At 32.9% G+C, this 25,722-nt stretch overlaps 6 protein-coding genes across 9 annotated transcripts; 3 read left to right on the forward strand and 3 right to left on the reverse strand.

Moving 5' to 3' along the window:
* The first annotated feature begins 1,512 nt into the window (after positions 1–1,512).
* Positions 1,513–2,614, forward strand: LOC112786433 (uncharacterized). Its single transcript, XM_025829809.1, has 2 exons — positions 1,513–1,884; positions 1,967–2,614. The coding sequence occupies exons 1-2, from the start codon at positions 1,513–1,515 to the stop codon at positions 2,612–2,614; spliced, it is 1,020 nt and encodes a 339-aa protein (XP_025685594.1).
* Positions 2,615–2,750: 136 nt separating this feature from the next.
* Positions 2,751–7,167, forward strand: LOC112782897 (uncharacterized). 4 transcript variants are annotated; one of them, XM_072229801.1, is made up of 4 exons: positions 2,810–3,496; positions 4,792–5,125; positions 5,205–5,288; positions 5,768–7,167. In XM_072229801.1, exons 1-3 carry the CDS (start codon positions 2,981–2,983, stop codon positions 5,252–5,254), a joined length of 900 nt encoding a protein of 299 aa, XP_072085902.1. In that variant the 5' UTR covers positions 2,810–2,980; the 3' UTR covers positions 5,255–5,288; positions 5,768–7,167. The 4 variants fall into 4 exon arrangements, 3 of the variants coding, with proteins under 3 accessions (XP_025681342.1, XP_072085902.1, XP_025681344.1); XR_011878599.1 differs by having other exon boundaries at positions 2,751–3,496; positions 4,792–5,288; XM_025825559.3 differs by having other exon boundaries at positions 5,205–7,167.
* LOC112782898 (early nodulin-like protein 17) lies at positions 5,622–6,976 on the reverse strand. Its single transcript, XM_025825560.2, has 2 exons — positions 6,790–6,976; positions 5,622–6,272 (listed from the first exon to the last, which is right to left on the reverse strand). Exons 1-2 carry the CDS (start codon positions 6,974–6,976, stop codon positions 5,761–5,763), a joined length of 699 nt encoding a protein of 232 aa, XP_025681345.1. The 3' UTR covers positions 5,622–5,760.
* An 897-nt stretch (positions 7,168–8,064) lies between the features above and the next one.
* Positions 8,065–10,763, reverse strand: LOC112782900 (early nodulin-like protein 17). Its single transcript, XM_025825561.3, has 2 exons — positions 10,232–10,763; positions 8,065–8,760 (listed from the first exon to the last, which is right to left on the reverse strand). Exons 1-2 carry the CDS (start codon positions 10,404–10,406, stop codon positions 8,420–8,422), a joined length of 516 nt encoding a protein of 171 aa, XP_025681346.1. The 5' UTR covers positions 10,407–10,763; the 3' UTR covers positions 8,065–8,419.
* Positions 10,764–16,501: 5,738 nt separating this feature from the next.
* Positions 16,502–18,740, forward strand: LOC112784589 (ferredoxin-dependent glutamate synthase, chloroplastic). The gene is made up of 4 exons (XM_025827852.2): positions 16,502–16,740; positions 17,702–17,831; positions 18,135–18,193; positions 18,333–18,740. Exons 2-4 carry the CDS (start codon positions 17,772–17,774, stop codon positions 18,451–18,453), a joined length of 240 nt encoding a protein of 79 aa, XP_025683637.1. The 5' UTR covers positions 16,502–16,740; positions 17,702–17,771; the 3' UTR covers positions 18,454–18,740.
* Positions 18,741–20,278: 1,538 nt separating this feature from the next.
* LOC112783825 (chorismate mutase 1, chloroplastic) lies at positions 20,279–24,953 on the reverse strand. The gene is made up of 6 exons (XM_025826896.3): positions 24,536–24,953; positions 23,905–24,130; positions 23,593–23,679; positions 21,629–21,772; positions 21,048–21,140; positions 20,279–20,721 (listed from the first exon to the last, which is right to left on the reverse strand). Exons 1-6 carry the CDS (start codon positions 24,718–24,720, stop codon positions 20,485–20,487), a joined length of 972 nt encoding a protein of 323 aa, XP_025682681.1. The 5' UTR covers positions 24,721–24,953; the 3' UTR covers positions 20,279–20,484.
* Between the last annotated feature and the right edge of the window lie 769 nt (positions 24,954–25,722).

Here is a 25,722-nt window from a genome sequence, read left to right on the forward strand (position 1 = left end):
GAGAGAATTTGACATTGATTTGATTGAGGGCATCATTGCTACACACCACTCTAAGGGAAGTAAAAGCAAGTTATTTTCAATTAATTTGTTTAATCACTTTGAATTGCTTTTCTTCAGATTCTCTCTTCTCTCTCCTTCTTTCTTCTTCTTCAGTCATTGTCCAGGAAATAATGGAAGCTATGTTCAGCTACCAAAAGAAAGAAGGAGCTGCATGCATCAAGACCATCAAGCTAATGATGGCAAGAAAACATACTAAAATAAAAATGAGCTGTGGCTGAGATTGTTACCAAATATGGATAGATTTGGTGAGGTAATCTTGGGTTCTTCATGCTCAAAAAGGAAGAAGAAGATCTCAGCCAGCAAGGTGAGATTCTTGGAGGAGATGGCTTGTCTTTGATTCTGCTCAACCACCACAGGAAGTAGCTAGAGTGGCGAAGTGATGGAAGAGGCAGAGATTGGAGCAGATGAAGCCATCATCATCATGAAGCATCAAGGGCCAGAAATCCATCTTGGAGAGCAAGCCAAGGATGGAGAGCTCGGATTGATGAATAGTGATGACCAAGGAAGGACTAGAGGTAATTGCATGTTGGTTATTGCATGGTTATCTCTTCTCTCTTTGTGTGGCCGAACCGGTTTCTTGAAGGAAGAAGAAGTTGGCTTGGGTTTTTGGCTTCAAGTGTGGAGGCTTCTCTCTTCTATAAAAAAAGGGAGAACAACCACTGTTTGGAGCAAGGAGTTAGAAGTAAGCAGTGAGAGTGCAAGGCACAGGATTCTCAGAGCTACCTAAGCTTACAGATTTTCTTCTCCTTCAATGTATTCTGTTTAGTATTTTTCTGTTTAATTTTGTCATGTCTTGAGTCTCATGGAAAAAGGCAAACAGTGAGGTTTGTATGAAAAAGCCATAGAGCGAAAAAAGGTAGAGAGTGCAAAATTAAAAGAAAAAGCCATAGATGTCTTAGAGTTCCTTTGTTCATCTATGTTGTGTTTCATGATTCTGTGGGAATCCCCTTGTAAGTTGGGTTAGCACTTTATAGTTTGTAATCAAGTTGATTATAGTGAAATTCCATCATTGTTGTGATGGAGACTGGATGTAGGCTGCACTGCACTTAGCAGCTGAACCAGGATATATCTGGGTGTAATCTTCCTTCTCTCCTACTCCATTTCTTTTTTCTACTGCACAGGAGCAAAAACCAAAAATGTCTCGTTCCAAGTGACGAGACAAAATGAAAAAGTCTCGTGGCTAGGGACGAGCTAAAAACAGAAAAGTCTCCTCTAAGTTCAGCAAGTGTTAGCAAGCAAAAAAGGGGCTAAGATTCAACCCCCCCTTCTCTTAGCCACTGAAACCATCATAGCGGTATTGCTTCTTTGTTGCTTCCAAATGGACGAACAGGACATTCAAGGTTTAAAATACCCATTGACTTGAACGAAGACTCGGTTTGTTGCATTAAACAAGGCACTTCGTTGTGCAAGCTGGTTTGCAAGGCAAAGCTTATTATATAGGATGAGGCACCCATGCTAAATAAATTGTGCTATAAGGTTCTTGACAAATGCTTGAGGGACATTCTTAGGTTTGAACCTTACTATAACGCAGAACTGCCATTCGGAGGAAAGGTGGTTGTTTTAAGGGGGGACTTTAGGCAGATATTGCCTGTAATACCAGTGGGTTCCAGACAAGATATTGTGCAGGCATCCATAAACTCATCCTATTTGTGGCAACACTGTACTGTGTTGAGGCTCACGATGAACATGCGTTTAACTGTTGGCCTAAATACTACCACACTGAAAGACATTGATGAATTTGCCACGTGGTTGTTGGGGATAGGTGACGGCCTTGCTGGAGATTCAATTGATGGTGAGTCGATTGTGCTTATGCATGACGAAATTGTAATTGATGCATTTCGAGAAACTGGTGGAATTCGTTTATCCCAACCTATTGTCTAACATCCAGATAACATCTTTTTTCAAGGACAGATCAATCTTGGCCCCAACATTGGAAGTTGTAAATGAGGTTGATGCTTTCATTATGCAACATGTAAACGCTGATGAGAAAACTTATTTGAGCTCTGACACTTTATGTGTGGAAGAAGGAAACATGGAATCTGAATTGGATACGTTATCACAGGATGTCTGTAATGCTATCAATTGCTCTGGTTTACTACCTCACGAATTGACTCTGAAAGTTGGTGTTCCCGTCATGCTACTGCGTAACATTGATCAGTCGAATGGGTTATGTAACGGAACAAGATTGCAAGTCAGAAGATTGGGTAACCACGTGATCGAATGCATTACACTAACAGGTGACAAGGTAGGTCAAGTGGTTCTAATATCCCGCATGAATATGATTCCCAATAACCAAGCTTTACCTTTCAGGTTCCAACGTAGACAGTTTCCTATTATTGTCTCTTTTGCTATGACGATTAACAAATCACAGGGACAGACACTAAGTATTGTTAGATTATACTTACTGAGACCAGTATTTACACATGGACAACTATATATAGCATTATCAAGAGTCAACTCGAAGGCTGGATTGCGAGTACTTATTCAAAACAGTGGATACATGTTATCAAAGTCAACAATAAATGTATATAGAGAAATCTTTCAGAACATATAATTTTATAAATGTGTTGTATAATATATGTGGTATTTTCAACAATTTAATTCTTCAAATACATACCGCTGCACTAGTTATTTTAAAAAACAAATAATGATTAGGACTGTGTAAATAACGTATCAAAATAAAATTCAGTGTAACTTGTTGAGTTGTTGTAACTATGGAAAGAGCATTTTCCAAAAAAATCGCCCAAGAGTCCAAGACACAGAAAAACAAAGAAAGCCCGCCAAACCACCGCAAAACCCGCGGGCCGGCAAAAAGGGAGGGAAAACCAAGCAGCAAAAATTGAAGTTCCCTTCTCTCAAGTTTGAACTCTGAAGTCTTATTATCCCATCCCCTTTCTCGGGCGCAATTCACTGCCTCTCCATGAAGTTCAAGGCATTCCTAACCGACAACGGCGTCTATCTCCTCGAGAAGCGCTTCCTCCCTGCACTCGACAAACTCGGCAAGACCTGCCACGTGTACCTCACGCGCGACCATGCCGCCTTCCTCCACAACCTCCTCAACGGCCACGGTCTCCACTCCGTCGCGCAGTTCCGCCGCGAAGCCCTCTTCGACGACTACCGCATCTCCAGCCAGAACGACGACCGCATCGCCTTCGCCGTCGACGTCTCCCTCCTCCACCGCGCTGTCCGCAGCGCCGCCACCGTCTGCTGCGGCTCCTCCTCCGACGGCAGCAATAATCGCCTCCAGATCAAGCTCGTCAAGAAGCTTCCACCGAATTGCACGCAGCAGATGCCGTTCTTGACGTTTGAGACGCGCGGGTACAAGTCGGCGGTTATTCAGGACGTTCCGATCTCGAAGCCGCTGTCGAGGACTCAGGTTTTGGAGCTTCAGAGTGCACTTGAAACAGCGCAGGATCTGCCTCAGACTCTTGTTCAGGTAGTTATGAGTGAAATCTCTTTGTTTTGTGGTTCTTTAATTTGTATTCGCGATTCAGTCTAGTACATGAAATCTGTAAAATTCATGTGATGACTTCAGTTATGAATGGGTTAATGATCATGTACGAACCGGTAGATACACTTGTGAATCATTTTAGTCTCTGTTAAGTTTTGACGAGTCAAAATAGTCTTGTAAGTAACAAATGTGAGGCCTAAGGGACTATTTTGACTTCTTAAAACTTCGGAAACCAAAATTACTTACACATTTACTTATAGAGAATAGAGACCAAATATAATCAATTGTGAAACTGTGATTGCATACTCTTATTTAGGTAGTGATGAGTAAGATCTCTTTGGTTCATACACTCATGGCTGACGTTTGTAAAAGGCTAGTTGAGCTAGCTTGATGAGTTAAATATTAGTTATTAGTTTAGTCTGACTTTAGTTAGTTAAGTGTTAGCTAGCTTCAATTTTCATGTCAGTCTTTGATAATTTTAAGACATTTACAAGCTCTCAGTATTTGATTTCTTAGTCAAGTTAATCTTTGACATTATATTCAGTAAGTCGAATTAGTTCCCTAAAGTGAAGGGTAATTTGATGCAGAAGAAAGTGTCAGAGACTTCAAAAGAGCTAGTATTCTAACAGATGATTACAATTTCAGAGAATAGTGTGAGAAGCTGTTATGTATATAAGCCATCTATTCATCTTCTTATGGATTTGAGTTCCCAAAAACTCGGGCACAGAGGCAAATCTAATATCCATAGTTAAATTAAAATTTGGTTAGTATTAGTTAGATATTAATTCAGTTTATTGACTCTTAATAGTTAGTTATTTTCTGGTTTTGGTACAAATCTTGTTTATTTATGCACCTTTACTCATCTTTTTTGCCTTGATTGGCATTAGTTAGAAGTTAGTTAATTCTAGTTAGTTATAGTTACTACTTTTAAATATTTATTGTAAACATTTTTAATCATTCAGTGAGTTTAGGATTTCATATAAATAAATAAGAAAAAAAAAAAAGAAAAGACTCTGCATTTTGCCTGAACTGTTTTTTAATCATCTCTATACAATGCTATCATATTTGTAACTATCACCAGTAGCGGCAGCATCCTTAGAGCACAGTTAGAATGTTTTGATGAGTTTGTTTAGCATTAGTTAGAGTTAGCTACTTGAGATGGTTTATTTGGACACACGTAAGTAGTTAGTTACTTCCTCTTATTCCATGTAAGTCAGGCCATTTCAGTTCTCATTTTATCTCAGTGCCCTATGTCACTCATGCCATGTTTGATAACATAGGCACCGGATTTGGTTCAATTGCAAAACTTTGTGGATCGGATGAAGTATTTGGGTGATTCACTGAATGTCTTCATTAGTAAGTATGGTGATCTGCATGTTGAAGTTTCGGCAACACTGATCAGTCTAGGTGCTGAGTTCCGGAAATTGATGGTCATTGGAGAGAAAGCAGATGCTCCAGCTGAAGATCAAAACCTCAGTGCTCAGTCAAGGTCATCAAGGTCGATTTTGAGAGGTGATGGTCAATCCGTGCAAGTGAGTGTAAAGCACTTTGCCAAGAGTCTCCAGTGTCACTTGGCCAAACCAGATTGCGCCTTCTATGGGATTGCACCGCAGGGTAGTTGTTTGACAGTGATATTCCAATTCTTTATTCCGGGTACTCACCAGACTGATAAATCAATCAGTTTGCATTGCAGGCTTCCTGTACTTGACCCTGGTTCCAGTTGAACAACAGTTTTCATGCTGAGCGTAATTACTTGTTTCTGAGCTTAGGTATTCAGGTAAACCATTTTTTATATTCAACATATGCTTGTGACTGCTACAAATCTTTTTTTGTGTATTTTGTCTATTTTGTCTATGATTTAGTACTATCTGAGATTCTGAGCTGCACTTTGCATTACATTAGGAAAAGTTGATTAGATGAGTGTGTACATAACAATTGCTGTTGTAAGCTTTTAACTGGAATATCTTCTTGATGTCTTGTGTCTAGATGTTTATGTTAAATCTAGTAATACGATGGATTGACAATCTAGATATCGGAGGAAATTTTGGGAGCTAAATTGGAATTCTAACAGATTTTAAGGAACAGATTATTTCTCTATGCACAATTAAAATTGGACAATTATTTCTATTAGAATGCAGGAATATATTTTCAGCAATGAAACAACTAATGAACCACTTATTTTGAGGTCAACAACTATTATCCCCGTGAAAGCCAAAAATTACCATTATGAAAGACAACTTATTTGATTTCTAACAGAAATGAATGAATGTATCCCAAGTTGCCCCAATGGCAAAGACAACAGCCATAACAAGAACCTGGGTTCTTGAGGACAATGTTGGTGCTCCACCCCTTTCTGGGGAAAATGTTGGTGCTCCAGTCTCTGCTGGGGGCTGTGCCGGACTTGTTGCCTTGGCTATTGTTGGGGGTAATGCTGATGCTGGTGCTCTGATCTCTACCGGGGGCTGTGCCAGTGTTGGTGCTTCAGCTATTGCTGGGGGTAATGCTGGTGCATCAGCCATTTGTGAGTCATCCTCCTTTGGTGGAGGTGGCAGGTTCTCAACATGGATAGCTACCTTCATGCCTTTAAAGCAGAACCCTCCTTTGCCACTGATGAAGTAGTAGTTTCGAGTCATGTTTAATGGAACATCATCTCTTCCGGCACCGGTGGTCCAATTGTGAAGAGGGTGATCAGAATTGCATTTTTCATAGTCTTTCTTGTTCACCTCTAGTACATCTATCTGGTTCCTATCATACACAAAAACTTGAAAGCAAAATAATTTAATGAGGTGCAAGACGAACGTAAATTGGAAAAAGAAAGGGAAGTTACAACCACTAGAAAAAAAGATTAGAAGTTAGTAAGACCTTTAATTAGACTAATCAAATTTTTTCTTTTAATTACTTTTCATGTTATAATGACTAATTACTTTTCATAGTCTTTCCTTTTTTCTTCCTTAGTCAACAACATAGATTTGATGCAAGGTTCAAAGATTTAAAATAAGAAACCAAAAAAGCTCGAGATACAACCAACTTGGTCAGTGACATTAGCAACTTACCATTATCATGCTTGAATTCAGATCAAGCCCATAGAGAAGCAAAAAGTTTCAAAACTTCAAATCCACGCTCACCAAGTTCGTGACATGTATTGTGCATTAAGGTAATCAAAGCAAATGGTTGGATTTAAATCATGAAATAGTAGCTTCTATTATGATTCAAATTTGTACTACTATTGGATTTTCAATTCATATAGACACACACTATAAAGAGAGTTTGAGTCTTACATAGCCAGTCACCATTGTAGAAATGCTTTCCCTTCACCCAAGTACTGTAATTGACATTAGAGTTCCAACCCATGTTGTCTCCTACTAACCACCGTTTTGCGGAGGCCTCCGGCAACATGACAAGCACAGCAAAGACCATAAACAGCAGCACCATGACTGGTGAGCTAGATGCTAACATCCTCTTCATATCTCTCCAAGGCTTTGTTGTAGAAATTATTAGAATTTAGAAACCTCTCACTTTATTAACACAGTCTGGAATACATGCATATATACTTCTTATTTAGCCTTTGATTAACCCATTGACTTTGTACATATACATAATTAAATCTCAACTTGTGGCACTTCATTAATGGCACCAAGGTATTTATTTATTTTATGATAAATGGCCTCTTGTCTAAGTCAAATGCTTGTTTGTCTTTGAGAGGAAGAGTTTGGGTTGGAAGCAATTAATCTAGTGATCCTATAAGTTATTACTATGACTATGACTATGACTATCATTCTCATAGATGGTGGCTAAATATCAACCAGCCACATTACTGTTTTGAAACTTGTTAGATTCTTCTTCTACTTGTCTCTTTTTCTTTTCTTTTTTTTTCTCGTTATTTTGCATGCTATTTGAGTGCAGATGCTATTAACATTTATGAGACAATAGAATTGAGTTGCACAAGATCAGATGAATAAATATAAAGAACCACGAAATATTTTTCTTTGATCCAGAAATATATATATAAAATCACCACAAGAATGAGACTAACCTCTTTTCTTTTGATTTCATGACATCATATAAAGCTTATAGAAATTAAAAGTTTTAAAGTTTAATCCTTGTTGATCCCAAAAGAAATAATTTTAGTATAACACAAATAAAAAGAAAAAAAAAAGTCTATGCTAAAAATTCACATAAATCCAAAAGAGATTCTTGAGCGAAAAAATGTATTAAGGTACTATATCATAATTTTTTAACTAAAGATCTTAGATTTAAGTCCTTAAAAAATATAGCAAGTATGGACTTATGGTATAGTAAATTGGGATAAACGCATTCATCTTTTTGAAGTTCAATTGAGGTACACTTTTGAATTGGAGGAACTTCTCCATTAATATAATCTCGAGAATTCACTCATGATGGGTTCAAAAGCCTAAAATTGATGGTTGGTAAAACGTAAGGATGCTGTTTCAACTTTCAACATGGTCCCTTCATTTCAGACAAAAAAGAAATACACACCCACATGGATCCACATAACATAAGGTCCTATTATCAATTATTATTGGTCCTAGACAAGAAAAAAAATCATTCATTCCCGCAATTTCCGCATTTGAATTCTCCAAATTAGTTAAAAATGCCACCAGTTTCTGCCTTCTGCTGGACAACACATGAACATAGCACAAATACAATATAATGCCTTCTTTTTTCTCTTTTTTGAAAATTAAGAAAACACCAAACACTACCTAACAATTGAAACAAAAACAATCACCCTTCCTTGAAAGTTGAACCCCATTTTAAGGTCAAACTACTAATTTCACCAAGTAACCAACAATACTTCTTGGTAAAAAAATAACAAAGATTAATTTTTTTTAAAAAATGGTGGAACACAAAGTTCTTGTCGGATTTTGACTATACCATTCACCAAGTTAGCTACCAAAGATGAATGAATGTGTCCCATGCCGCCCCAACGGCGAAGACAACGGGCAACAGAACAACCTGGCTTCTCGAGTACAACGCCGGTGGTGCTCCAGCTACTTCTGGGGAAGCCTTTGGTGGCGGCGGCAGGTTTTCGACATGGACAGCTAGCTTCATGCCGCCAAAGCAGAATCCCTTGCCACTGATGAAGTAGTAGTTTCGAGTCACGTTTAATGGAACGACATCTCTTCCGGCACCGGTGGTCCAATTGTGAAGAGGGTGATCAGAATTGCATTTTTCGTAGTCTGTCTTGTTCACCTCTAGAACATTCATTTGGTTTCTATCATACACAAAGACTGTGAAAAAGTAAAATAATCAAGTTAGTATCATGTTAAAGGTAGATCAAGCTATGATATAGCATCTTTAAAAAAAAAGTCTAGATAATTCTCCTAAATATTAAATATACCCTAAAAATTTGTCTTTTTTTTTGTCATTTGGTATTATTAATATGGACACACATTAGCTAACCCCTATAATATCTTTAGCAATTTAGAGGATAATAAGTTAGGAAGAATCAATAATGTTTGGGAGACAATAAAAAATCAGCCTAAATAATCCAAAGTTACCTTATTTAGCATTCATTAATTATCGCTAGAATAATTGTATAATTTTAAAGGTGATAAGTGTGTAATTATGGATGTTATAAGCATGAAATTGTGAATGATAAGTTAAATAAAGTAACTTTGGTTATTGTCTCCCTATCATTATAGGGAAGAATTATAAGATGTCATAATATATCATTACTAAGACAACAACTAAGGCATAACTACAACCACATTCTAGGATTGGAACTTGAAATTAGAGAGTTCATTGCATTTGCAAACAAGTGTTTGGTGTGCGTGTGCTTACATTTGTATAAATCTAACCGAAATTAAGACCCAAATGAGTAATGACAAATCAATCTTACATAACTTTCAAGAATGTATTAATAATTTAAGAGACAAGAGACAATGAAAAATCTTTGTTTTGAATTGTGCTTTCCACCTCACTTACAAAGTGAATTAATAAATTGGGAAGCCTTTTTTACTTTATTTTTGGTTGGCATGATAGTAACTAATAATAATAATCCAAAAATAGCAAAAGTTGCTTTGAACTAAAACAGATCTGTGATGTGAATTTCTTTTTTATTTATTTATGTTACACAATTCAGAAACTTCATGGATTAAGTTAAAATAACAAGAATTGAAAAAATGAACAAGCAAGCAGAGTTTTCAGATCTGAGTATGCAGAACAAATCAGCTAAAGGGAAAAGAAAGATCTAAACACTGTTCTTTTCATTTCCTCTTCTTTTTTTCCCCTTCCATTCTCAATTACATTCCTTGAAAGAAAAAGGGCAAGTAAGAAGAATGTAGAAAGAGAAATCACAATGGCATTACCTTCAAAACTCAAATTCTCATTGCAAATTCACATAGCTAAAACAATTATCAATCCTTGAATTTCATAGTCAAGTAAGTAACACACAGATTTGATACATACAACATAAGGCTCAAATATGAATCAAAAGAAATAATAACAACAATAAAACAGAAAAACCCAAAATCTCAAAAAGATTATCCAATAAAACTACTTGGGTCCACAACACTATCCAAAAAAAATTAAGTAGCAAAATGAAGCAAAAGCTGAAAACTTTAGCATATACCAAGCTCAAATTGGTTCAGATCCAGTCCATACAGGAAACAAAGATTGAAACTTTGAAATCAAACACACAAACTCAACAACACACACATATATATAGAGAGAGAAAAGTTTGATTCTTTTTGTTCTTACATAGCCAATCACCATTGTAGAAATGCTTTCCCTTGGCCCAATTAGTGTAGTTGACACCATAGCTAGAGGACCAACCCATGTTATCACCAACAAGCCATCTCTTAGCAGAAGCTTCAGGAACCATAACAATGAAAGCAAAAGCAACAAACACAAGAAGCAACAGAACCCTCTTCATCTTCTTTGTTCTTCTTTGCTCTTTGTTCTTCAGTGTTCTGAAGACACCCACCCAAGAAAGAAGCAGAAACAATAGTGGTTTTGTTTCTACAATGTTCTTCTTTTTGGCCTTTTAAGGAAAACGATTTTGGTTCTTTTTACTGTTTTTTTGTTTTTATTTAATATATTGTCACTGTGGGATACTCACTTTGGTTTTGTTTATTTAATTTATTTATTTGAATTGCAAAATTTAAAGGGTGGTTGCTTACAACTTACAAGATCTACTTACACATTTCCGCGGCCATTAATATTTTATCCCAATAATATATGGAGAAAATTTCGCCACTTTCTAAGTTAGCTTCTTTTATTTGAGTAGAACAACATTTTATTTTCCTACAAATTACCTTATATATTTTTTTAAAAAGAATGTAGATTTTTTATTCAAAATTTTCATCATTATACTATTTCTGATGGTCATGGTTTAAATCTTCTAGAGTACTAGACACTCTACTTCTCATTATTAGGCTCATATTTTTTTAACATGTTATTTTTTAAACATAAATATCAAACTTGCAACAAAACATATAATGTCTAATTGTACTTAAACTAATCATATATATATAAATAAAGTGTTCAATACTTCAATGTTATTATTTTTTCATAATAGTAAAATATATTTTTTATTTTTAAAATTTATCAAAAATTTTAAAAATATTTTTAAGTTTTTTTGTTTTAAAATCTCTTATACCTAAATTTTTAAAAAATTTAAAACCAATCTAGTAATAATATATGACAATTATATCTGATTTACTTGCATTGAAATTTATTTTTATAAAATTATTGCTAAATTCATCTTAAATTTTTTGAAATATTAATTATCAAAAATATATTTAATACAAATAAAATAATTTTTTTAAAACAAAATAAAATAAAATAAAACTTAAAAATATTTTAAAAATTTTTAACAAATTTTAAAAACAAAAAATATACTTTACTCTTTTTTTTTAACTAAGTTAGCAATCACTATTAAGTATATCTAAAATGATGAAATATTAGTGGAAGAAGTTAAGTGCAGTTGTTCCTAACTAGATCTAGAATGTCTCAATTGCTCATTTTTTTCATCCTAGCATGTTGGGAAAATATGGGCGATGTCTTAGTTACTTGTTTCAAAAGAAAGTTGGAATTTTAATTAAATGTTCTTTTTTTTTTTTCGTACAATTAAATGATTCAACGTAGTCATTATTATAAAGTAATTATTTTGGTATCCTTTAAAAGTTAATTATACATTTAACACATGAAATAACTCATTACATATTTTATTTGGATCCAACTCTAATTAATTGATTTAAATAAGTATTTATTTTATTTTTTATTATTTTTTTGTGCTTTGTTTTTTAAAAAATGAGAAATAAAAGATAAGTAATTTTTCTAGAAATGAAAGAGAAAAATATATCATTAATTTTAAAAAGACTAGTTTACTAATTTAACCCATTTTTTCTGAAAAAGAGAAGTGTCTCCCTTTGATAAAATGTATACCTTTAAAATATAGTGCTATATATGTAAAATGTAATTTCAATATTTTTTATTAAAATGTGTTAAATCTAAAAAATACAATTTCAAAATTTTTTTATTAAAATGTGTTAGTGTGTGTACACACAGGTACGCCTGTATAAATTTATATTACTATTTTTCAATTAAAATATAAAATATAATATAGTTATATTTTTATTAATGATTTATTTAATTATCATTTTAGGTAAATAAATAAATAATATAATATAATAAATATTTACAAAAAATATCATATAATATAAAAAATTTTATTCATAATGATCATATTAGTAATTTTATTAAAAGGAGTTCTAATATATTTTTTATATCCAATAAACTTAACTTTTTTTCCTAATAAAACATACTCCTGTAAAAAAAAAATTCGTAGATACTCATATTTAAACGTAAAATAACTTTTTGCTTTTACTTTTACTTTTACTTAAAAATACTTCTTTCAAGTTTCAACTATACAAACAAACGACTCTCGTTATAAAATAAATAACTAAATAAATAAATAAAAGCATTATTTTTTTATAAGTATACTTTTATAGAGATTAACATCATGGGACCTAAAAAGGAGAGAAGAAAAGTGGGTATCCTAGAACATTTTAATATTTTATACTCAACTTAATTAAGTGTAATCCTAACTGTTTAGCCTGGATTTTGCGCTTTATCAAAGTTATTAGTTAGATTGTACAACCACTATCCATTAAAAAATTTGTCAAAAACCATGAACAAATCTACATTTTTAAATTGTTTGGTTTGGAAGATGGGAATTGTTTGGCAGAAGAAATACACTCATAAATCCCACCATATCAATGTATCATGAGGTTATTAGACACAATAATGCAATGGTAACAATCTTATAATATATATATATATATATATATATATATATATCACGTGCATACCAAAAAATTAAGAAAAAAAAAAGAATTAATGAAAAAAAATAGACTCATTTAAGATTTGTTTAGACGCTATTTTTAAAAAAAATCTTTTTATAATGATATTTTTTTTAAAAAAATTTATAAAAATAAAATAATTTTATATTTAAATATCTCATATAAAATAATTTTTTATTTATCAATTATATTTAGGTAAAATAAGATAAAAGTAATTTTTTTATTTATTATATAAAAAATATTTTTTTAAAAAAACAATCTTTTAAAAAAATAATAAATTGTAGCTTATAAAAAAAATTATTTTTAATATTTTTATTTTTACTATTAAAAATTTGTCAAACACACTAAAAAATAAAAAAAAATTCATTAAACTTTTTTTTTAATCAATTTAATGACGTCCAAATAAACACTACATGTTTCACTATACTTAAAATAGAGTATCTTAAAGCAATGGAAGAAAAAAGAAATTTAGTGTTGGTATTCATTTGAAAAGCCGGCTGTCGAATAAATGAAGATATGGTTTTTAATGATAAACAGGTAGGCATATTATATCTGACAGATAGATCACTATATTAATATCATATATTTGATACTTTAAAATAATTTTATCTTTTGTATGTGTTTGTTCTGTTTGGGAAGGGAGCCATTTTAAGGACCACATTTGCTCTTCACTTGTTCTATCAGCAGTTCAGCACCATTATATATTCTTGAAAAGTTTTGGACATAATTTTGGATCAATGCTCAATTTAATCTTTGTATTCATGCAGATAAGTAACTTAGGCTTTGTAGATTTAAATGACTTTTTTTAGTCAATATTTAAAATGTTTTATCAAATTTTACTTATAGAATAGTCTCTTAAATTTTTCTATGATTAAATTAAACAAGTATAGAAACCAACTTTTAATTAATGAAACATTAGTTAACTTTTTATTGTAAAATTATTTATTTATTTTATTTTCTGAAAAATTTAAAATTTTGAATAAAAAATAATTTTTTATGTTGACCAAAAAAAATAGTTCTCTAATTAAATTCGTTAAATTATTTCTCCAATTTTGATAACAAGAAACAAAAGATAAATGGGTGATTATTAAAAACAAAAACAACCATACTACATACTAGATATAGAATATATATTAAAATATAATATATATTAAAAATAAATTAAATTACATATATATTTATATATAAATATATAATGACTAATTTTAATGACTGATTTTGATGTATAAATAAATATAAACTTTTTTATTAAATAAAAAAATTTTATTTACCAATTTAAATCAAAATATAAAAATTTATCAATTTGTGCATTTAATTTTATTTTCGCAGTCAAAGACTACAAAAACTATATTTGTATGATTTTTTGTAACTGTACTAACAAAAATAAGAAGAATTTAGTTTTTCAATTTCACACATACGAAAATAGATCAATTTTTTTTAATATTTTTTCAATCACTGCCAGCGAAAATAACAAAAAAAAAAGAGGAGAGAGATTTAAGGTAGACAAAAACTAAAAGAACAATTTTTTTTTTTTCATTTTTACTCGCAGTGGTTCAGAAAATGTGAGAGATAAAAAATTGAATTATTAAATCTTTTTTATTTTTGCTGGCATAATCACAAAAAATAATACAAATATGATTTTTATCGTCTTAGACGGTAAAAATAAAACTAAATGTACAAATTGATAAATTTCTATATCTCAATTTAAATTGACAAAAAAAATTTTAAATAAAAAAAAAACAAATAGAAAAGATCCTTTTTTTTTTGGTGACTGAAAAGATCTCTTTTGAATGGTCATACTTTGACCGCATCCATGTGCATTTCCTTTTACAAAATAGAAACAATTTGGGTGTTGTGAGTTGTGAGAAAAGATGAGAAACATGTATTCACTAAATCACCCTTTTATTGTTTGTTCCTACTTCCTACCAATGAGCGTGGTCCACTCTTTCCTAAAGTCACAATATAATCCAACTACTACTTTGAAAAAAAGAAATTGTCTCAAGGTCCCTTACTCTATCTCCTCATATTTTGCTTGTATGAATTATGATACGTGTATATAGTATATACTAATTAATTAGAAAAATGTTTGGTAACCAAAGAAAATCAGTCAAAAACAGTCATAACTTATTTTATTTAGCATTTATTAATTGTTACGATAATTAATTAATACTAAATAAGGCAAGTTCTGACTGTTTTTTTTTTCCCAATTAATTATAAGAAGAGTGCAAATTTATACAAATATAAATATGGTGTGTCAATGTTATGGCAATGTCTTTTGTGTCTTCCTTTCATGGCATGTTTTCTTTTCTTGTTTATGGTAATGAATATTAATTATTGCTATGCATGGTGCAATTGGGCTAGAGCTAATCTTTCTAGAAGTTCATAATTTTTTTAAAATCGATGTATTTTTCTAAAAAATGACCTATATAAATGATTTAACATGCAAACGCATTATATACATATTTCAAAAAATGTCTTTTTTTTTTTTAAATATGCATTAAGATAATCCAACAACATACATACAACTACAAGTATTTCTCTTGCATCCTTAACTGTAGAATCAATGTATTAATTGAGATGTACCAAAAAACAAGCATGAAAAGTTCATGACAGTGCTAGTCCTAGTCAGTAGTCACTTTGCTATAAGATACTATGCTTCATGCTAAAATTGCTTGCATCTATCTCAAAAGAAGAAAGAATGCACTTTACGTACGTGCTCTTATAATGCATTTAATTTAATGCATTCTTATATGCTCTTGTTAATTTGTGGCTGATTTTTTTTTTATATAGAAAAAATATTAGTATTTTTTTTAGAAATAGAATTATTTGGTGTAATTACATATGGGTGAATTTTGTAGGTGAGAAGTCAATACGTGAGGGTATTGCAACACGTGGGGACGTGTTGGACACGTAGCAACATCCTGGCCAAAACGTGGCAATATCCTGGCCAACACGTGGTAACATATTGGCAAATACGTGGAGGGCGTGTTGAAACACGTGGGGAACGTGTTAATAATTTTCACAATACTGTAATACACTTTAATTGTCAATATTCAACCAAAACATCATCTCCATTTCCATATTAAAAATAATTTTTGTTAATTTGTTATATAAAATTTACAAAATTATATATACTAATTATATGTTGAGTCGTCCGGGTTTAATTCAATTTATTTTAAATTAAAATCTTTAAAATAGATTAGATAAAATATTTAGAAAAGATCCGGATATAATTAAATCTGGCCCACTCCACTAAGGCACTACTCTTATTTATATAGGGTAAAGTATTATTTTGGTTCCAATATTTAGGTCGAATCTTAGTTTGGTCCATAACGTTTCAAACGTCTTATTTCATTCCCAAAAATTTTTACACGTCCTATTTCAATCACAAAAAAGTTTTAAACGGATTCAATATTATCCTACCATTAAATTTGGAGATAAGCCTAAATGTAGTCCCTGAAGTTGCACTCGAGTCTCATAATAGTCCCTGAACTTAAAAGTTTCTCAAAGTCATCCCCGAACTTGCACTCCGGGACTCAAAGTTATCCTTCCGGCAATTTCTGGACATCTGGCACAACCGGAAAGCTGAGTTGGCAGCCTTCGTGACACGTGGGCCTTACTGAAACGACGCCGTTTTGGCTGTAGCGCCAAAATGAGATGAAACGATGTCGTTTCATGCTGAAAGCCTCCTTCCTCCTTCCTCCTTCCTCCTTCCTCCCTCCTCTCAAAACACAAAACAAATACAACAGAGAGTGAGGTTTCTTCCTCTCCGAGACAGTCACCAATGGCGCATGTGCGATTGCATTAACCGCACCGATTTCAGTCGAAAACTCAGGCCCTGAAGCATCGCTGTTGTCATCTCCTTCATACACAGAGTTGGGAAGGCTAGTTTCTCTGACACAGGTAAGCCGAAAATGAAAAAATATGTGCTTTCTCTGTGTTTTGATGTTGTTGTTAATTTAACATTCACCAAAGTTCAGGCCGTTTCTTTCGAATGCAATCTGTGGCTATGAACGCCTCTGTTTTGGGCTCTGTGCTAGGGTTTGATCAGTTACTAGGTTTGTTACGGTGGAAAAAAAAAGGAAAAATTCAAATCAGAAATGATACCTGATGTTATTTCTCAGTCTTCTGCAGTGCAGCTCATGGAAACTTTCATCAATTTTCCTTTTTCTCGTTTTTATTCTGATTACTGTTGATTTGTGCTGGTTTTGTTTCTTAATTGTAGAAGTTTACCTGATTCTTCAATCAAATTGATGGTCGTACTTGTTGCTATGTTTTGAAAATTTGTTTAATGAAAAAAATTATTGGTGAAAAACTGTCTGAATTTTAGTGATGTTCTCATGCCTTTACTTCGAAAGAGCAATTTGATGGGTTGTCCTGATCAAGCCATTTGTGTATTATTAAGTTCTGTTTAAATCATACAAACTATTAAATCGGATCCTTAAAGGTCACCAGATGGATGAAATCTTTAGCTTGTATTTACTTACAATGGGTATCATTTTTGTTTCTTACTTATCCTCACAATTTTTCGTCATCCGCATTGCATTCAAGACATTTTTTAAGTTAGGATTAGCTAGTGTTCTTAAATTGGACTAGTGTTCTATTATCTATTTTTCATTTTTTGTCTTAGCTTATTAGTTTGCCAATTATAGCACAGTTGTATTCTCACCCTTGTCAAGAAGCCAATTCTCATTTAAACTGGAACAAAACTGAGTTTTTGGTTTTCCCATGAACCACTGTTTGCTGGTGTGACTATAGATAGGTCCACCTTGCGTGAGTTGTTGGGAGCAGTGAAAACTGTGAACCATTTCGCTTGCCTCTATCTTATTGAGCACTTCATGATGTTTCTAATTTCATTTTTTAGTGCTGTCTGTCCATACTTGGCATTGGAGACATGTCGACAGTGGCATTTGAGTAACAAAACTGTAAACCTGATGAGGAATGGAAAGATGCCTACTGTCTCAATTGAGCAGGCCCAGAATAATTACACCAAGGTTAGTGATCATCTTCAAACTGAAAGACTACTTAAGATATGATGTGGGTTGATACAACATTGTCCTAATACACTTATATATACCAATAATCTAGGTCAAGTATAGTACCAACTTCCATTAGCCAGTCAAGGTTGCTAACATAATGAGTCTCAAAAAACAAGAATATCAAAATTCTAACCTTGATGTTTAAGAGAAGAAATTTTGTTCTGCTTCATGGTGACATTTCCTTCTTTCTGTTAATTAGTCTTAATAAAAGAATGTGATCTCTGATAGCAAATTATCTTGCATTTGTATGAATTTTAGGCTGTAAAAGCGGGTCTTCTTAAAATCCTTTCCAAAATGGGGATCTCATTGCTTTCAAGGTATGTGATTTATGTTAAAGAGCTTAAGGGTCAAAAGAAAATAATATTTTCTTGTGTTTTGATTCTTTTCCTTCCTTAAGGATGTCATGCTTATGCTTTTTTTGACAAGTCAATTTGTTAATTACTTCCATGTATGCAGTTACTGCGGTGCACAGATTTTTGAAATCTATGGATTAGGAAAGGAAGTTGTCGATCTTGCATTCAAAGGAAGTATGTCAAAAATTGGGGGATTAAATGGCACTTCTTCATTCTGGAAATGAAGATATGTAGGCAGATAGCTATTGAAGATACAAAAGCTAACTTTGCTCCGTTGAAAGGCTTTACATTCTATATTCTGTGAAAAGCATGGTTTCCTCAAGATTTATGTTTAACGCAATGCCATATACTAACATCATTAGGCACCCTTTTAAGAGTTACAGTGGAAAAATAAATAAATTGCTCGAGTGGTTTTCAGCTTTGTCATCGAAGTTCCTCTGCTACATAATTACATAATTTTTGTATTGTGGCACTATTTCTATCCAATATACACTGCCTAGTTTCATAACAATTAGGTAAATCCTATGCCACAATTATGTGATATCTATGTACTTATGCCATAGCTCGTGGTTGCCATAACCGTTGGGCTTTAAAGATGGAGAAGACAAGAACACAGAACCGAGGAGAAGAGAACAGAGTGAGCACTGTGGCCTTCAAATTTGGGGATTAGGGTTTTAACTTCAACTGAGGGACCAAATTGATGCGGGAGAGTTTACTCTGCCACATCAGCTAGCCGGTGTAAAGCCCACGTGTCACGAAGGCTGCCAGCTCAGCTTTCCGGTTGCGTCAGGTGTCCAGAAATTGCCGGAAGGACAACTTTGAGTCCCGGAGTGCAAGTTCGGGGATGACTTTGAGGAACTTTTAAGTTCAGGGACTACTATGAGGCTCGGGTGCAACTTTAAGGACTACATTGAGACTTATCTCTTAAATTTGACACAAACAATTTGCATATAGCATTCGATTTATGTAAGTTAAGAACGGATTTAATATTGTCCCACCATTAATGTTGACTAATATAAAAATTTTAAACGGATTGATTGTTACAATTTTAAACGGATTCAATTTGCATATAGCATTCGATTTATGTAAGTTTTAAACGGGTTTAATATTGTCACACTATTAACGTACGATTTAGAGTTATGAATAAAAAGAAAATTGAGGAGAAAAAAAGTATTACAAAAAGATTTTGGTTATGTTTTTCTAATACATAGAATATGACTTAACTAATAACGTTATTAACATCCACGTCACTTATTCCGTTAATTATTATTGCCAAATTTAACGGTTGAACAGCATTAAACCTGTTTAAAATTTTTTAAAACAAAAATAGAATGTTTAAAACATTAGAGACCAAATTAAAATTTTACCCCGTCACTAGAACCAAAAAAATCTCTTACCCTATTTATATATGTTCTAAGAGCGTGCTAATATTTCTTTTGATGTAAAGGACATAGGTCTTCCATTTAGGCCTACTTATAAAATGAAGGCAGAAATTAAAATTCAAAACCCTAAATGACCATAGTCATAATTACATGGTCCTAAAAGCCTTCTTTCATTAGGAGTGGCAACGGAGTGGATATGGGCGAATTTTTGCTCTACTTGACCCCGCTCCGCCGTATAACAACCCGTATAAAACCCGCTCTACTTTTACTCGCGGGTAGTAAAACGTTGAACCCTAACCGCCCCTACCCGCCCCACTTCTATAATTATTAAAATCCAATAAATAAAATTAAATTTCAAAATTTATATAACCATCATCACATACATAACATAAATTAAAGTAAAAATTTAAATATGATACAATATTATTAATCATTTACTAATTATTTTACATATATTATACATATTATATATTAAAATTGTATATATTATATATAGCGGGGCAGGTATTACCTAAACCCGACCCCACCCCTCCCAAGAACCCGTCTTGCTAAAAACCCGCCCCGGTATAGAGCCCGTCCCGAGCAGGTAGGGACAGAGTGGGTACCCGCGGATTCGGGTGGTATTGCCATCCCTATCTTTCATGCATGAAATTGTTGAAGAATGAGATACTAAGAACTTCACTACTCACTCGTTTTACTCATATCAAAATAATGAAAATCGTTGTCCATGAATAAGACAACACCACTAACTTCCTCACACTTTAATTTAAAAATGCTAGAACTATATTGTCATATTGAAAAGAAACCAATCCAAATTAAGCATACCATTAATTGGATAATAAGATCCATAAAAAGATGGGTGTTATATATGTTTCAATCTAGCTTCCTCAATAAATATGCAACTTGAACTTCCTTTGTCAATGGCATGATCCAATCACTATATAGATCAGCAATTAATCTTGGCTTAATCTTGTAAACTGGCTCAGTTTTATGTTCCTTCATATTTACAACTACTTCCTGACCATAAGTCTTGGCCTTCATCTCCACTCTCCTTTTAATTGCCTCTTCGACTTCGGGATACGTTAGCAATTCCATCAACTTGTCCTTGTCCTGCAAAGTAACCACAACAACATCAAATTTCATTCCGTGAAAAATCCAGTTAGTATAAAAATGGTTAAAACAGCTAAGCATGTCCAACAAAATTGGCATCATCTACCACTAAAAAAATCGATTTATATACGATGATGAACTTCACTTTATGGCAGTGATAGAATTGGTTCACAATATGCAAGAAAACCAAAGGAACTCTGCACTATTTGAAATGTTGGCAGACCTAGAGGTCACAATGTTGGCAGTTGAAAACATGTATACCACTGATAAGAAAGAAGAAAGATAACACGAATCGCATCAAAGTCCAGCCCTTTGACAAGTATTACCTGTGCAATAATGGCAGCTTTATATTCATCCGGGGCAGCTTGAAATTTAGCCTCGGCTACAAATTTGCCATAATGAATCCTCTTTGAAAGCGCCTAGAGACACAAGAAAAAGACAGTTCTGAGCAATAAGAATCAGAATTGTGAACAATCCCATTTAGAGGGAGAGAAATTTCTGAACTCTCTAAAATAAGGAATGACAGAAGTACCAGTTTGCAACAGATTGTATGTCACCTAACTATTGTGAGGGGAATGATTTTCGCTAAACAATCTCCCGATTGTATATATGAAAATTTAGAAAGTCTGATATGAAACTTAGCAGAAGTACTTAGGTAGGCATGCATGCATGCCTAATCCAAAAATTATATGGTTTGAGGAGCCATCTTGTGGAGAGAGATATTGTAGGTATCTTTACAATTTCTTTTAAAAGGTGAGATCCTACTAAAACCAATCCTACTGACTATACAAATGTTTCAGCGGTATTAAACCAATTGTTCTCCACATTGAACATGTAAAAAGTTAAATACAAAAAAGAAAGAGAAAGGTGAAAGAGAAACAGATCAATTCAAAGCTACAATGTGTACCTGCAAGCACATTGTGTCGCAAACAGCAGTGGATCCACAATTACCATCATCACCTTCTTTTACTAGTTGCGGGATAAGAACTCTGAAGTATACACTCCAGACTTGATCGTTTATATTGATAGAATCAGCAATAGGATGCAATACCTAGTCATGTATACAGGCAAGTTAAGTGAACATGAAGCAATAAGCACAATACCCATTAATAAATTACAGCAAAAACTTAGTAAGGAAGCAATCAAAAGATTTACCAAAATGGAAGAACTCCAAGAAATATCTTATCATCTAATTAAACTGGTAAATGAATATGAGCATGTTCTCAAGCGAAAGAAATTTTAAATGAGAGGACTAACTTGTTTGAAATTAAGCTAGATCCTTTCACTCTCAAACTTACTGTTCATCGTTACTGTGTTCAATGTTTTTGGTTGAAATGATAAGATAATAAATACTACCATAGAAAAGGCATCCCCCTATTTGGAAGCCAATTAGTCACACAACAATGACAAATCATTTTCTCACCATGTAGCCAATGAAGTAAATGAATTGATTTTATTATGTCCTAGTATAAACCATACCTAGTATAAACAAGTCTTTCTCTCTCTACCTTTAAAAAATGAGTTATTCTCAATTTGATCTACTATTCTTACTGAATACTGATGCTCTGAGTCTCCTCCTCATATAACCAACTTTCTCTCTAATGCATGAATTTCTAAACATATTTGTTTGATGTGGTCCCTCGCCCAGCACAACATTCTCATATCGTTATGCAATAACGAGATTTTTTTTTTTTTTTTTTGAAATGTTAACTAACATTTAGTTTCAACAACATTGCACGTCTTATTGTTCTGCACAATTTTCTAAAAAGCTTGAGTGACACTTCTCTATCACAAACAACATCCAAAACACTGATTCATATCATCCATTTCCCATGGGTCACATCACCTATTTTTCCATCATTTTGGATAATGGACTTAAGACAGTTAAATTCCCTAACTTGGTATCCAACGTTTCCTTTTCATAAAACACCAACTTCCAATTTACCATGAGAAATTCTTGGGAGCCAATAATTTATAGTATTTTTTGTCATCATTTGACCAGCACAAATACTAAATTATCTTTAACAAGTAAATTTTACTAATTCATGTGTGCAAACTCTGAAAAATATGGGTGCAAACTGTATTGATTCATGTGTGCAAATTCTGGTAAATATAGGTGCAAATTATATGTTTCTTGTGTGCAAATTACTGGCCAAGTGCTGGCTAAAATTGATAATATTTGCTGGCCATGAAGCACTGCTCATTTACTATATTAGGAAAGAGAAAACTATCATTTCAAATTAATCACAAAGGTCTCCGGTCCAACACTTAACACTTTCGTGGATTATTACTTCAAAATTGGCCTCTCATGTATTATAACTTTTAAGCCAAGTTTTTAATTCAGCTTTTATAATCTACAAAGATAACCAAAAATAAATAAAAGAAAAAATCTACAAAGATAATTGTCAATGCCATCCATAGGCCTAAACGAGCAGTGTCAAACTGTCATTACTAGTGTTTTAATGCCAATTCCCTGACCTACCTTGCTCTAAACTTCTAAATACTGCCAGCTTCTGCATAGCAAGGATGGACTTATTATATTTGTCAATAATGTTGCTGAATACAACGAATTTAGATCAAAGTGCTGTAACTGAATTTGGTATTCTAGAAAATAAAATTCAACTTGACAATCATTGATGAGAAAACAAATGGATTGAAAACTCACAAAATACGGGGTAACATAATAACAAATCATGGATAAGCATGAATCTAATCCAGCAATCCCTCAATTTTCCCATAAATGGTTATTATTTAGAATTTTATTCTCTAAAGTGCCTCCTTCACTTAAGAAGGTCTAGATCGAGTCAATTCAGTGGCAAAACGAAATTTTAAGGGAACTACCTTGATTATTTGTTAAGGCAAGCTCTTTACCTTAGGATATTGCAAAGGCGGTAACAATGGTTCGGGTAGGCCATCTGGAAAGAAAGGATGTTCATCAGGGCTCTTGTATCTGCCTACCTTCAATGCAATAAAATCAGGAATTAGAATTTTCACTTCTTTTTTTTTTAATCAAAAAACTTTATTTCATTACTTCAGGCTTAGGTTAACTCCGTCTATGTTACACTTGCGGTACATAGCCGGTCCCAAGCCCGGATAAAGGAGGAGGGTTGTGTTAGGTCTTCGACAACCAACATAAAAACTTAGTCGAATCTTCATGACATGACTTCAGGCTTAGGTTAATACCTTGGCATGAAGTTTCTCTGTTTCCCTGACCATGTATTCCACTAATGAGCCATGAAATCCATCCATGGAGAAGGCATCAGGGTCATATGTATCTTCATTGTAACAATATTGTGCTCGCTCCAGGAGGCCAAAGATTATACTATCCTCTTGACGAATTAATGAATGTCTTATATGATCAAGGGTCAGGTTTTCACTTTCATCAATCCTTTTCTTTGTTGGCATTGATCTGGAAAAAGGGTAAAAGTTAAGAGCCTTACATATAGATGTAAGAGCAGCAATAATAGTCTCCTTCATATAAAGACCTATTATGCACTTGTAATTTTTAAGGATGGAAGCATTCAATTCAATTACAGGAGAATTATGCAAAACTTATGAAATGATTGTTGAAATTGATTTTAAAAGACTGAAGGTATTAAGTTGGCAAACATAGTATCTTATGAGAATGCTATCCACCACTGATTCTACCTTAAAGGGAAAGAACACAAGACATGAACAAAATTCAGTAGTTAATTCAACACAAATTGCAACTACAAGCACCAAATCATCAAACTAAAACAGATTAAACAAAACAAACGGAAATTCAACATATGTCTATATTTTAATTGAAAAGTGAAATTCAGAATGCACTCACTCGGTGAAAGCGGCATTTGGTCGAATAGAAAGGGTGCATTTTTGGGAGAAATCTGAAAAGGGGTTGAAGGGAAAGGAAGGCCTTGGAGTTGTGAGAGGAAAAGAAGAAATGGGTCTTGAAGGATCACAGAGAGAACAAGGTGCAGCGAAGGTGGTTGAAGCTTTCAAAAGAAGCTTGGCCTCCATTGAAGAACAAAAAAAGAGTGAATTTTGGGAGGGAAGTTGGCAAAGAAAGAAGAAGAATAAGAAGCATTAACAAAATTACTATTCTTATTCTTCTTATTATTCTTCTTTGCGGGTTTGTTTTGTGGGTTGTTGAGCGTGGTAGGTGAGAAGAGAACGTAGAGACTGTTCTTCGGTGCTTCCACAGCCACAAGACAGTGACACTGACGCTGATTCCAAATTTCCAAATTTAGTTCAAAATGTTAAAAAAAAAAATAAAAAAATTTAAACATAGTTAATTTTATGTAAAATTGACTATCGAAAAAAAGAAGTTAAATAATTTAATTAATTTGACTAAATTTTTATTTAATAATTTTCAGTTATTAATTTTATGTGAAGTTTACTGTACTGAATTTAAAAAAAAAAAATATTGCTATATTTTAGATAAAATTTAAAACTAATAAAATGCATCTCACCGTTTTCTATTTTTAATTTTAAGTAATTTAGGAAAAAAAATCATAGGTATCAAAGAATTTCCCTATGTATAAACACTCATAACTCATCATTGAAGTTTAAACACGCTCTTTATAATTATGAGTTAAGTGTGTGTTGGAAACTTGTAATGTAATTAAGTGGTAAGAAAAAAATTTTCTTCTATATGTATCCCATGGTAACACATGTTATCCACGTCAGAAGGTTTGTTGAAGATTCATTTCTAAATTTAAATATAAAAAACTTTTAAAAATTTGAACCAACTATCTTACTTATTAATGTGTTAACAAATTAATAGAAAATTAATTACTATTTTAGATAACACATATCTTAAGAGAAGATAATCAAAATATAGATAACTAATTTAATGTATACCTAACTCAACTAACTTTCTAAAAATTTAATTTTAAAATTTTTAAAAATTAATTTTGCCTTCAAAAAGTAAGCACCTTGCTACTACAATTTATAATGCGGTGACGCTCCTCTTTTTTTTTTTCTCTGCCGTGATACTGGGTTTTTCTCACTATTCACACC

Source organism: Arachis hypogaea, chromosome 20 (genome assembly GCF_003086295.3).
Source record: "Arachis hypogaea cultivar Tifrunner chromosome 20, arahy.Tifrunner.gnm2.J5K5, whole genome shotgun sequence".
NCBI classification, from domain to species: domain Eukaryota; kingdom Viridiplantae; phylum Streptophyta; class Magnoliopsida; order Fabales; family Fabaceae; genus Arachis; species Arachis hypogaea.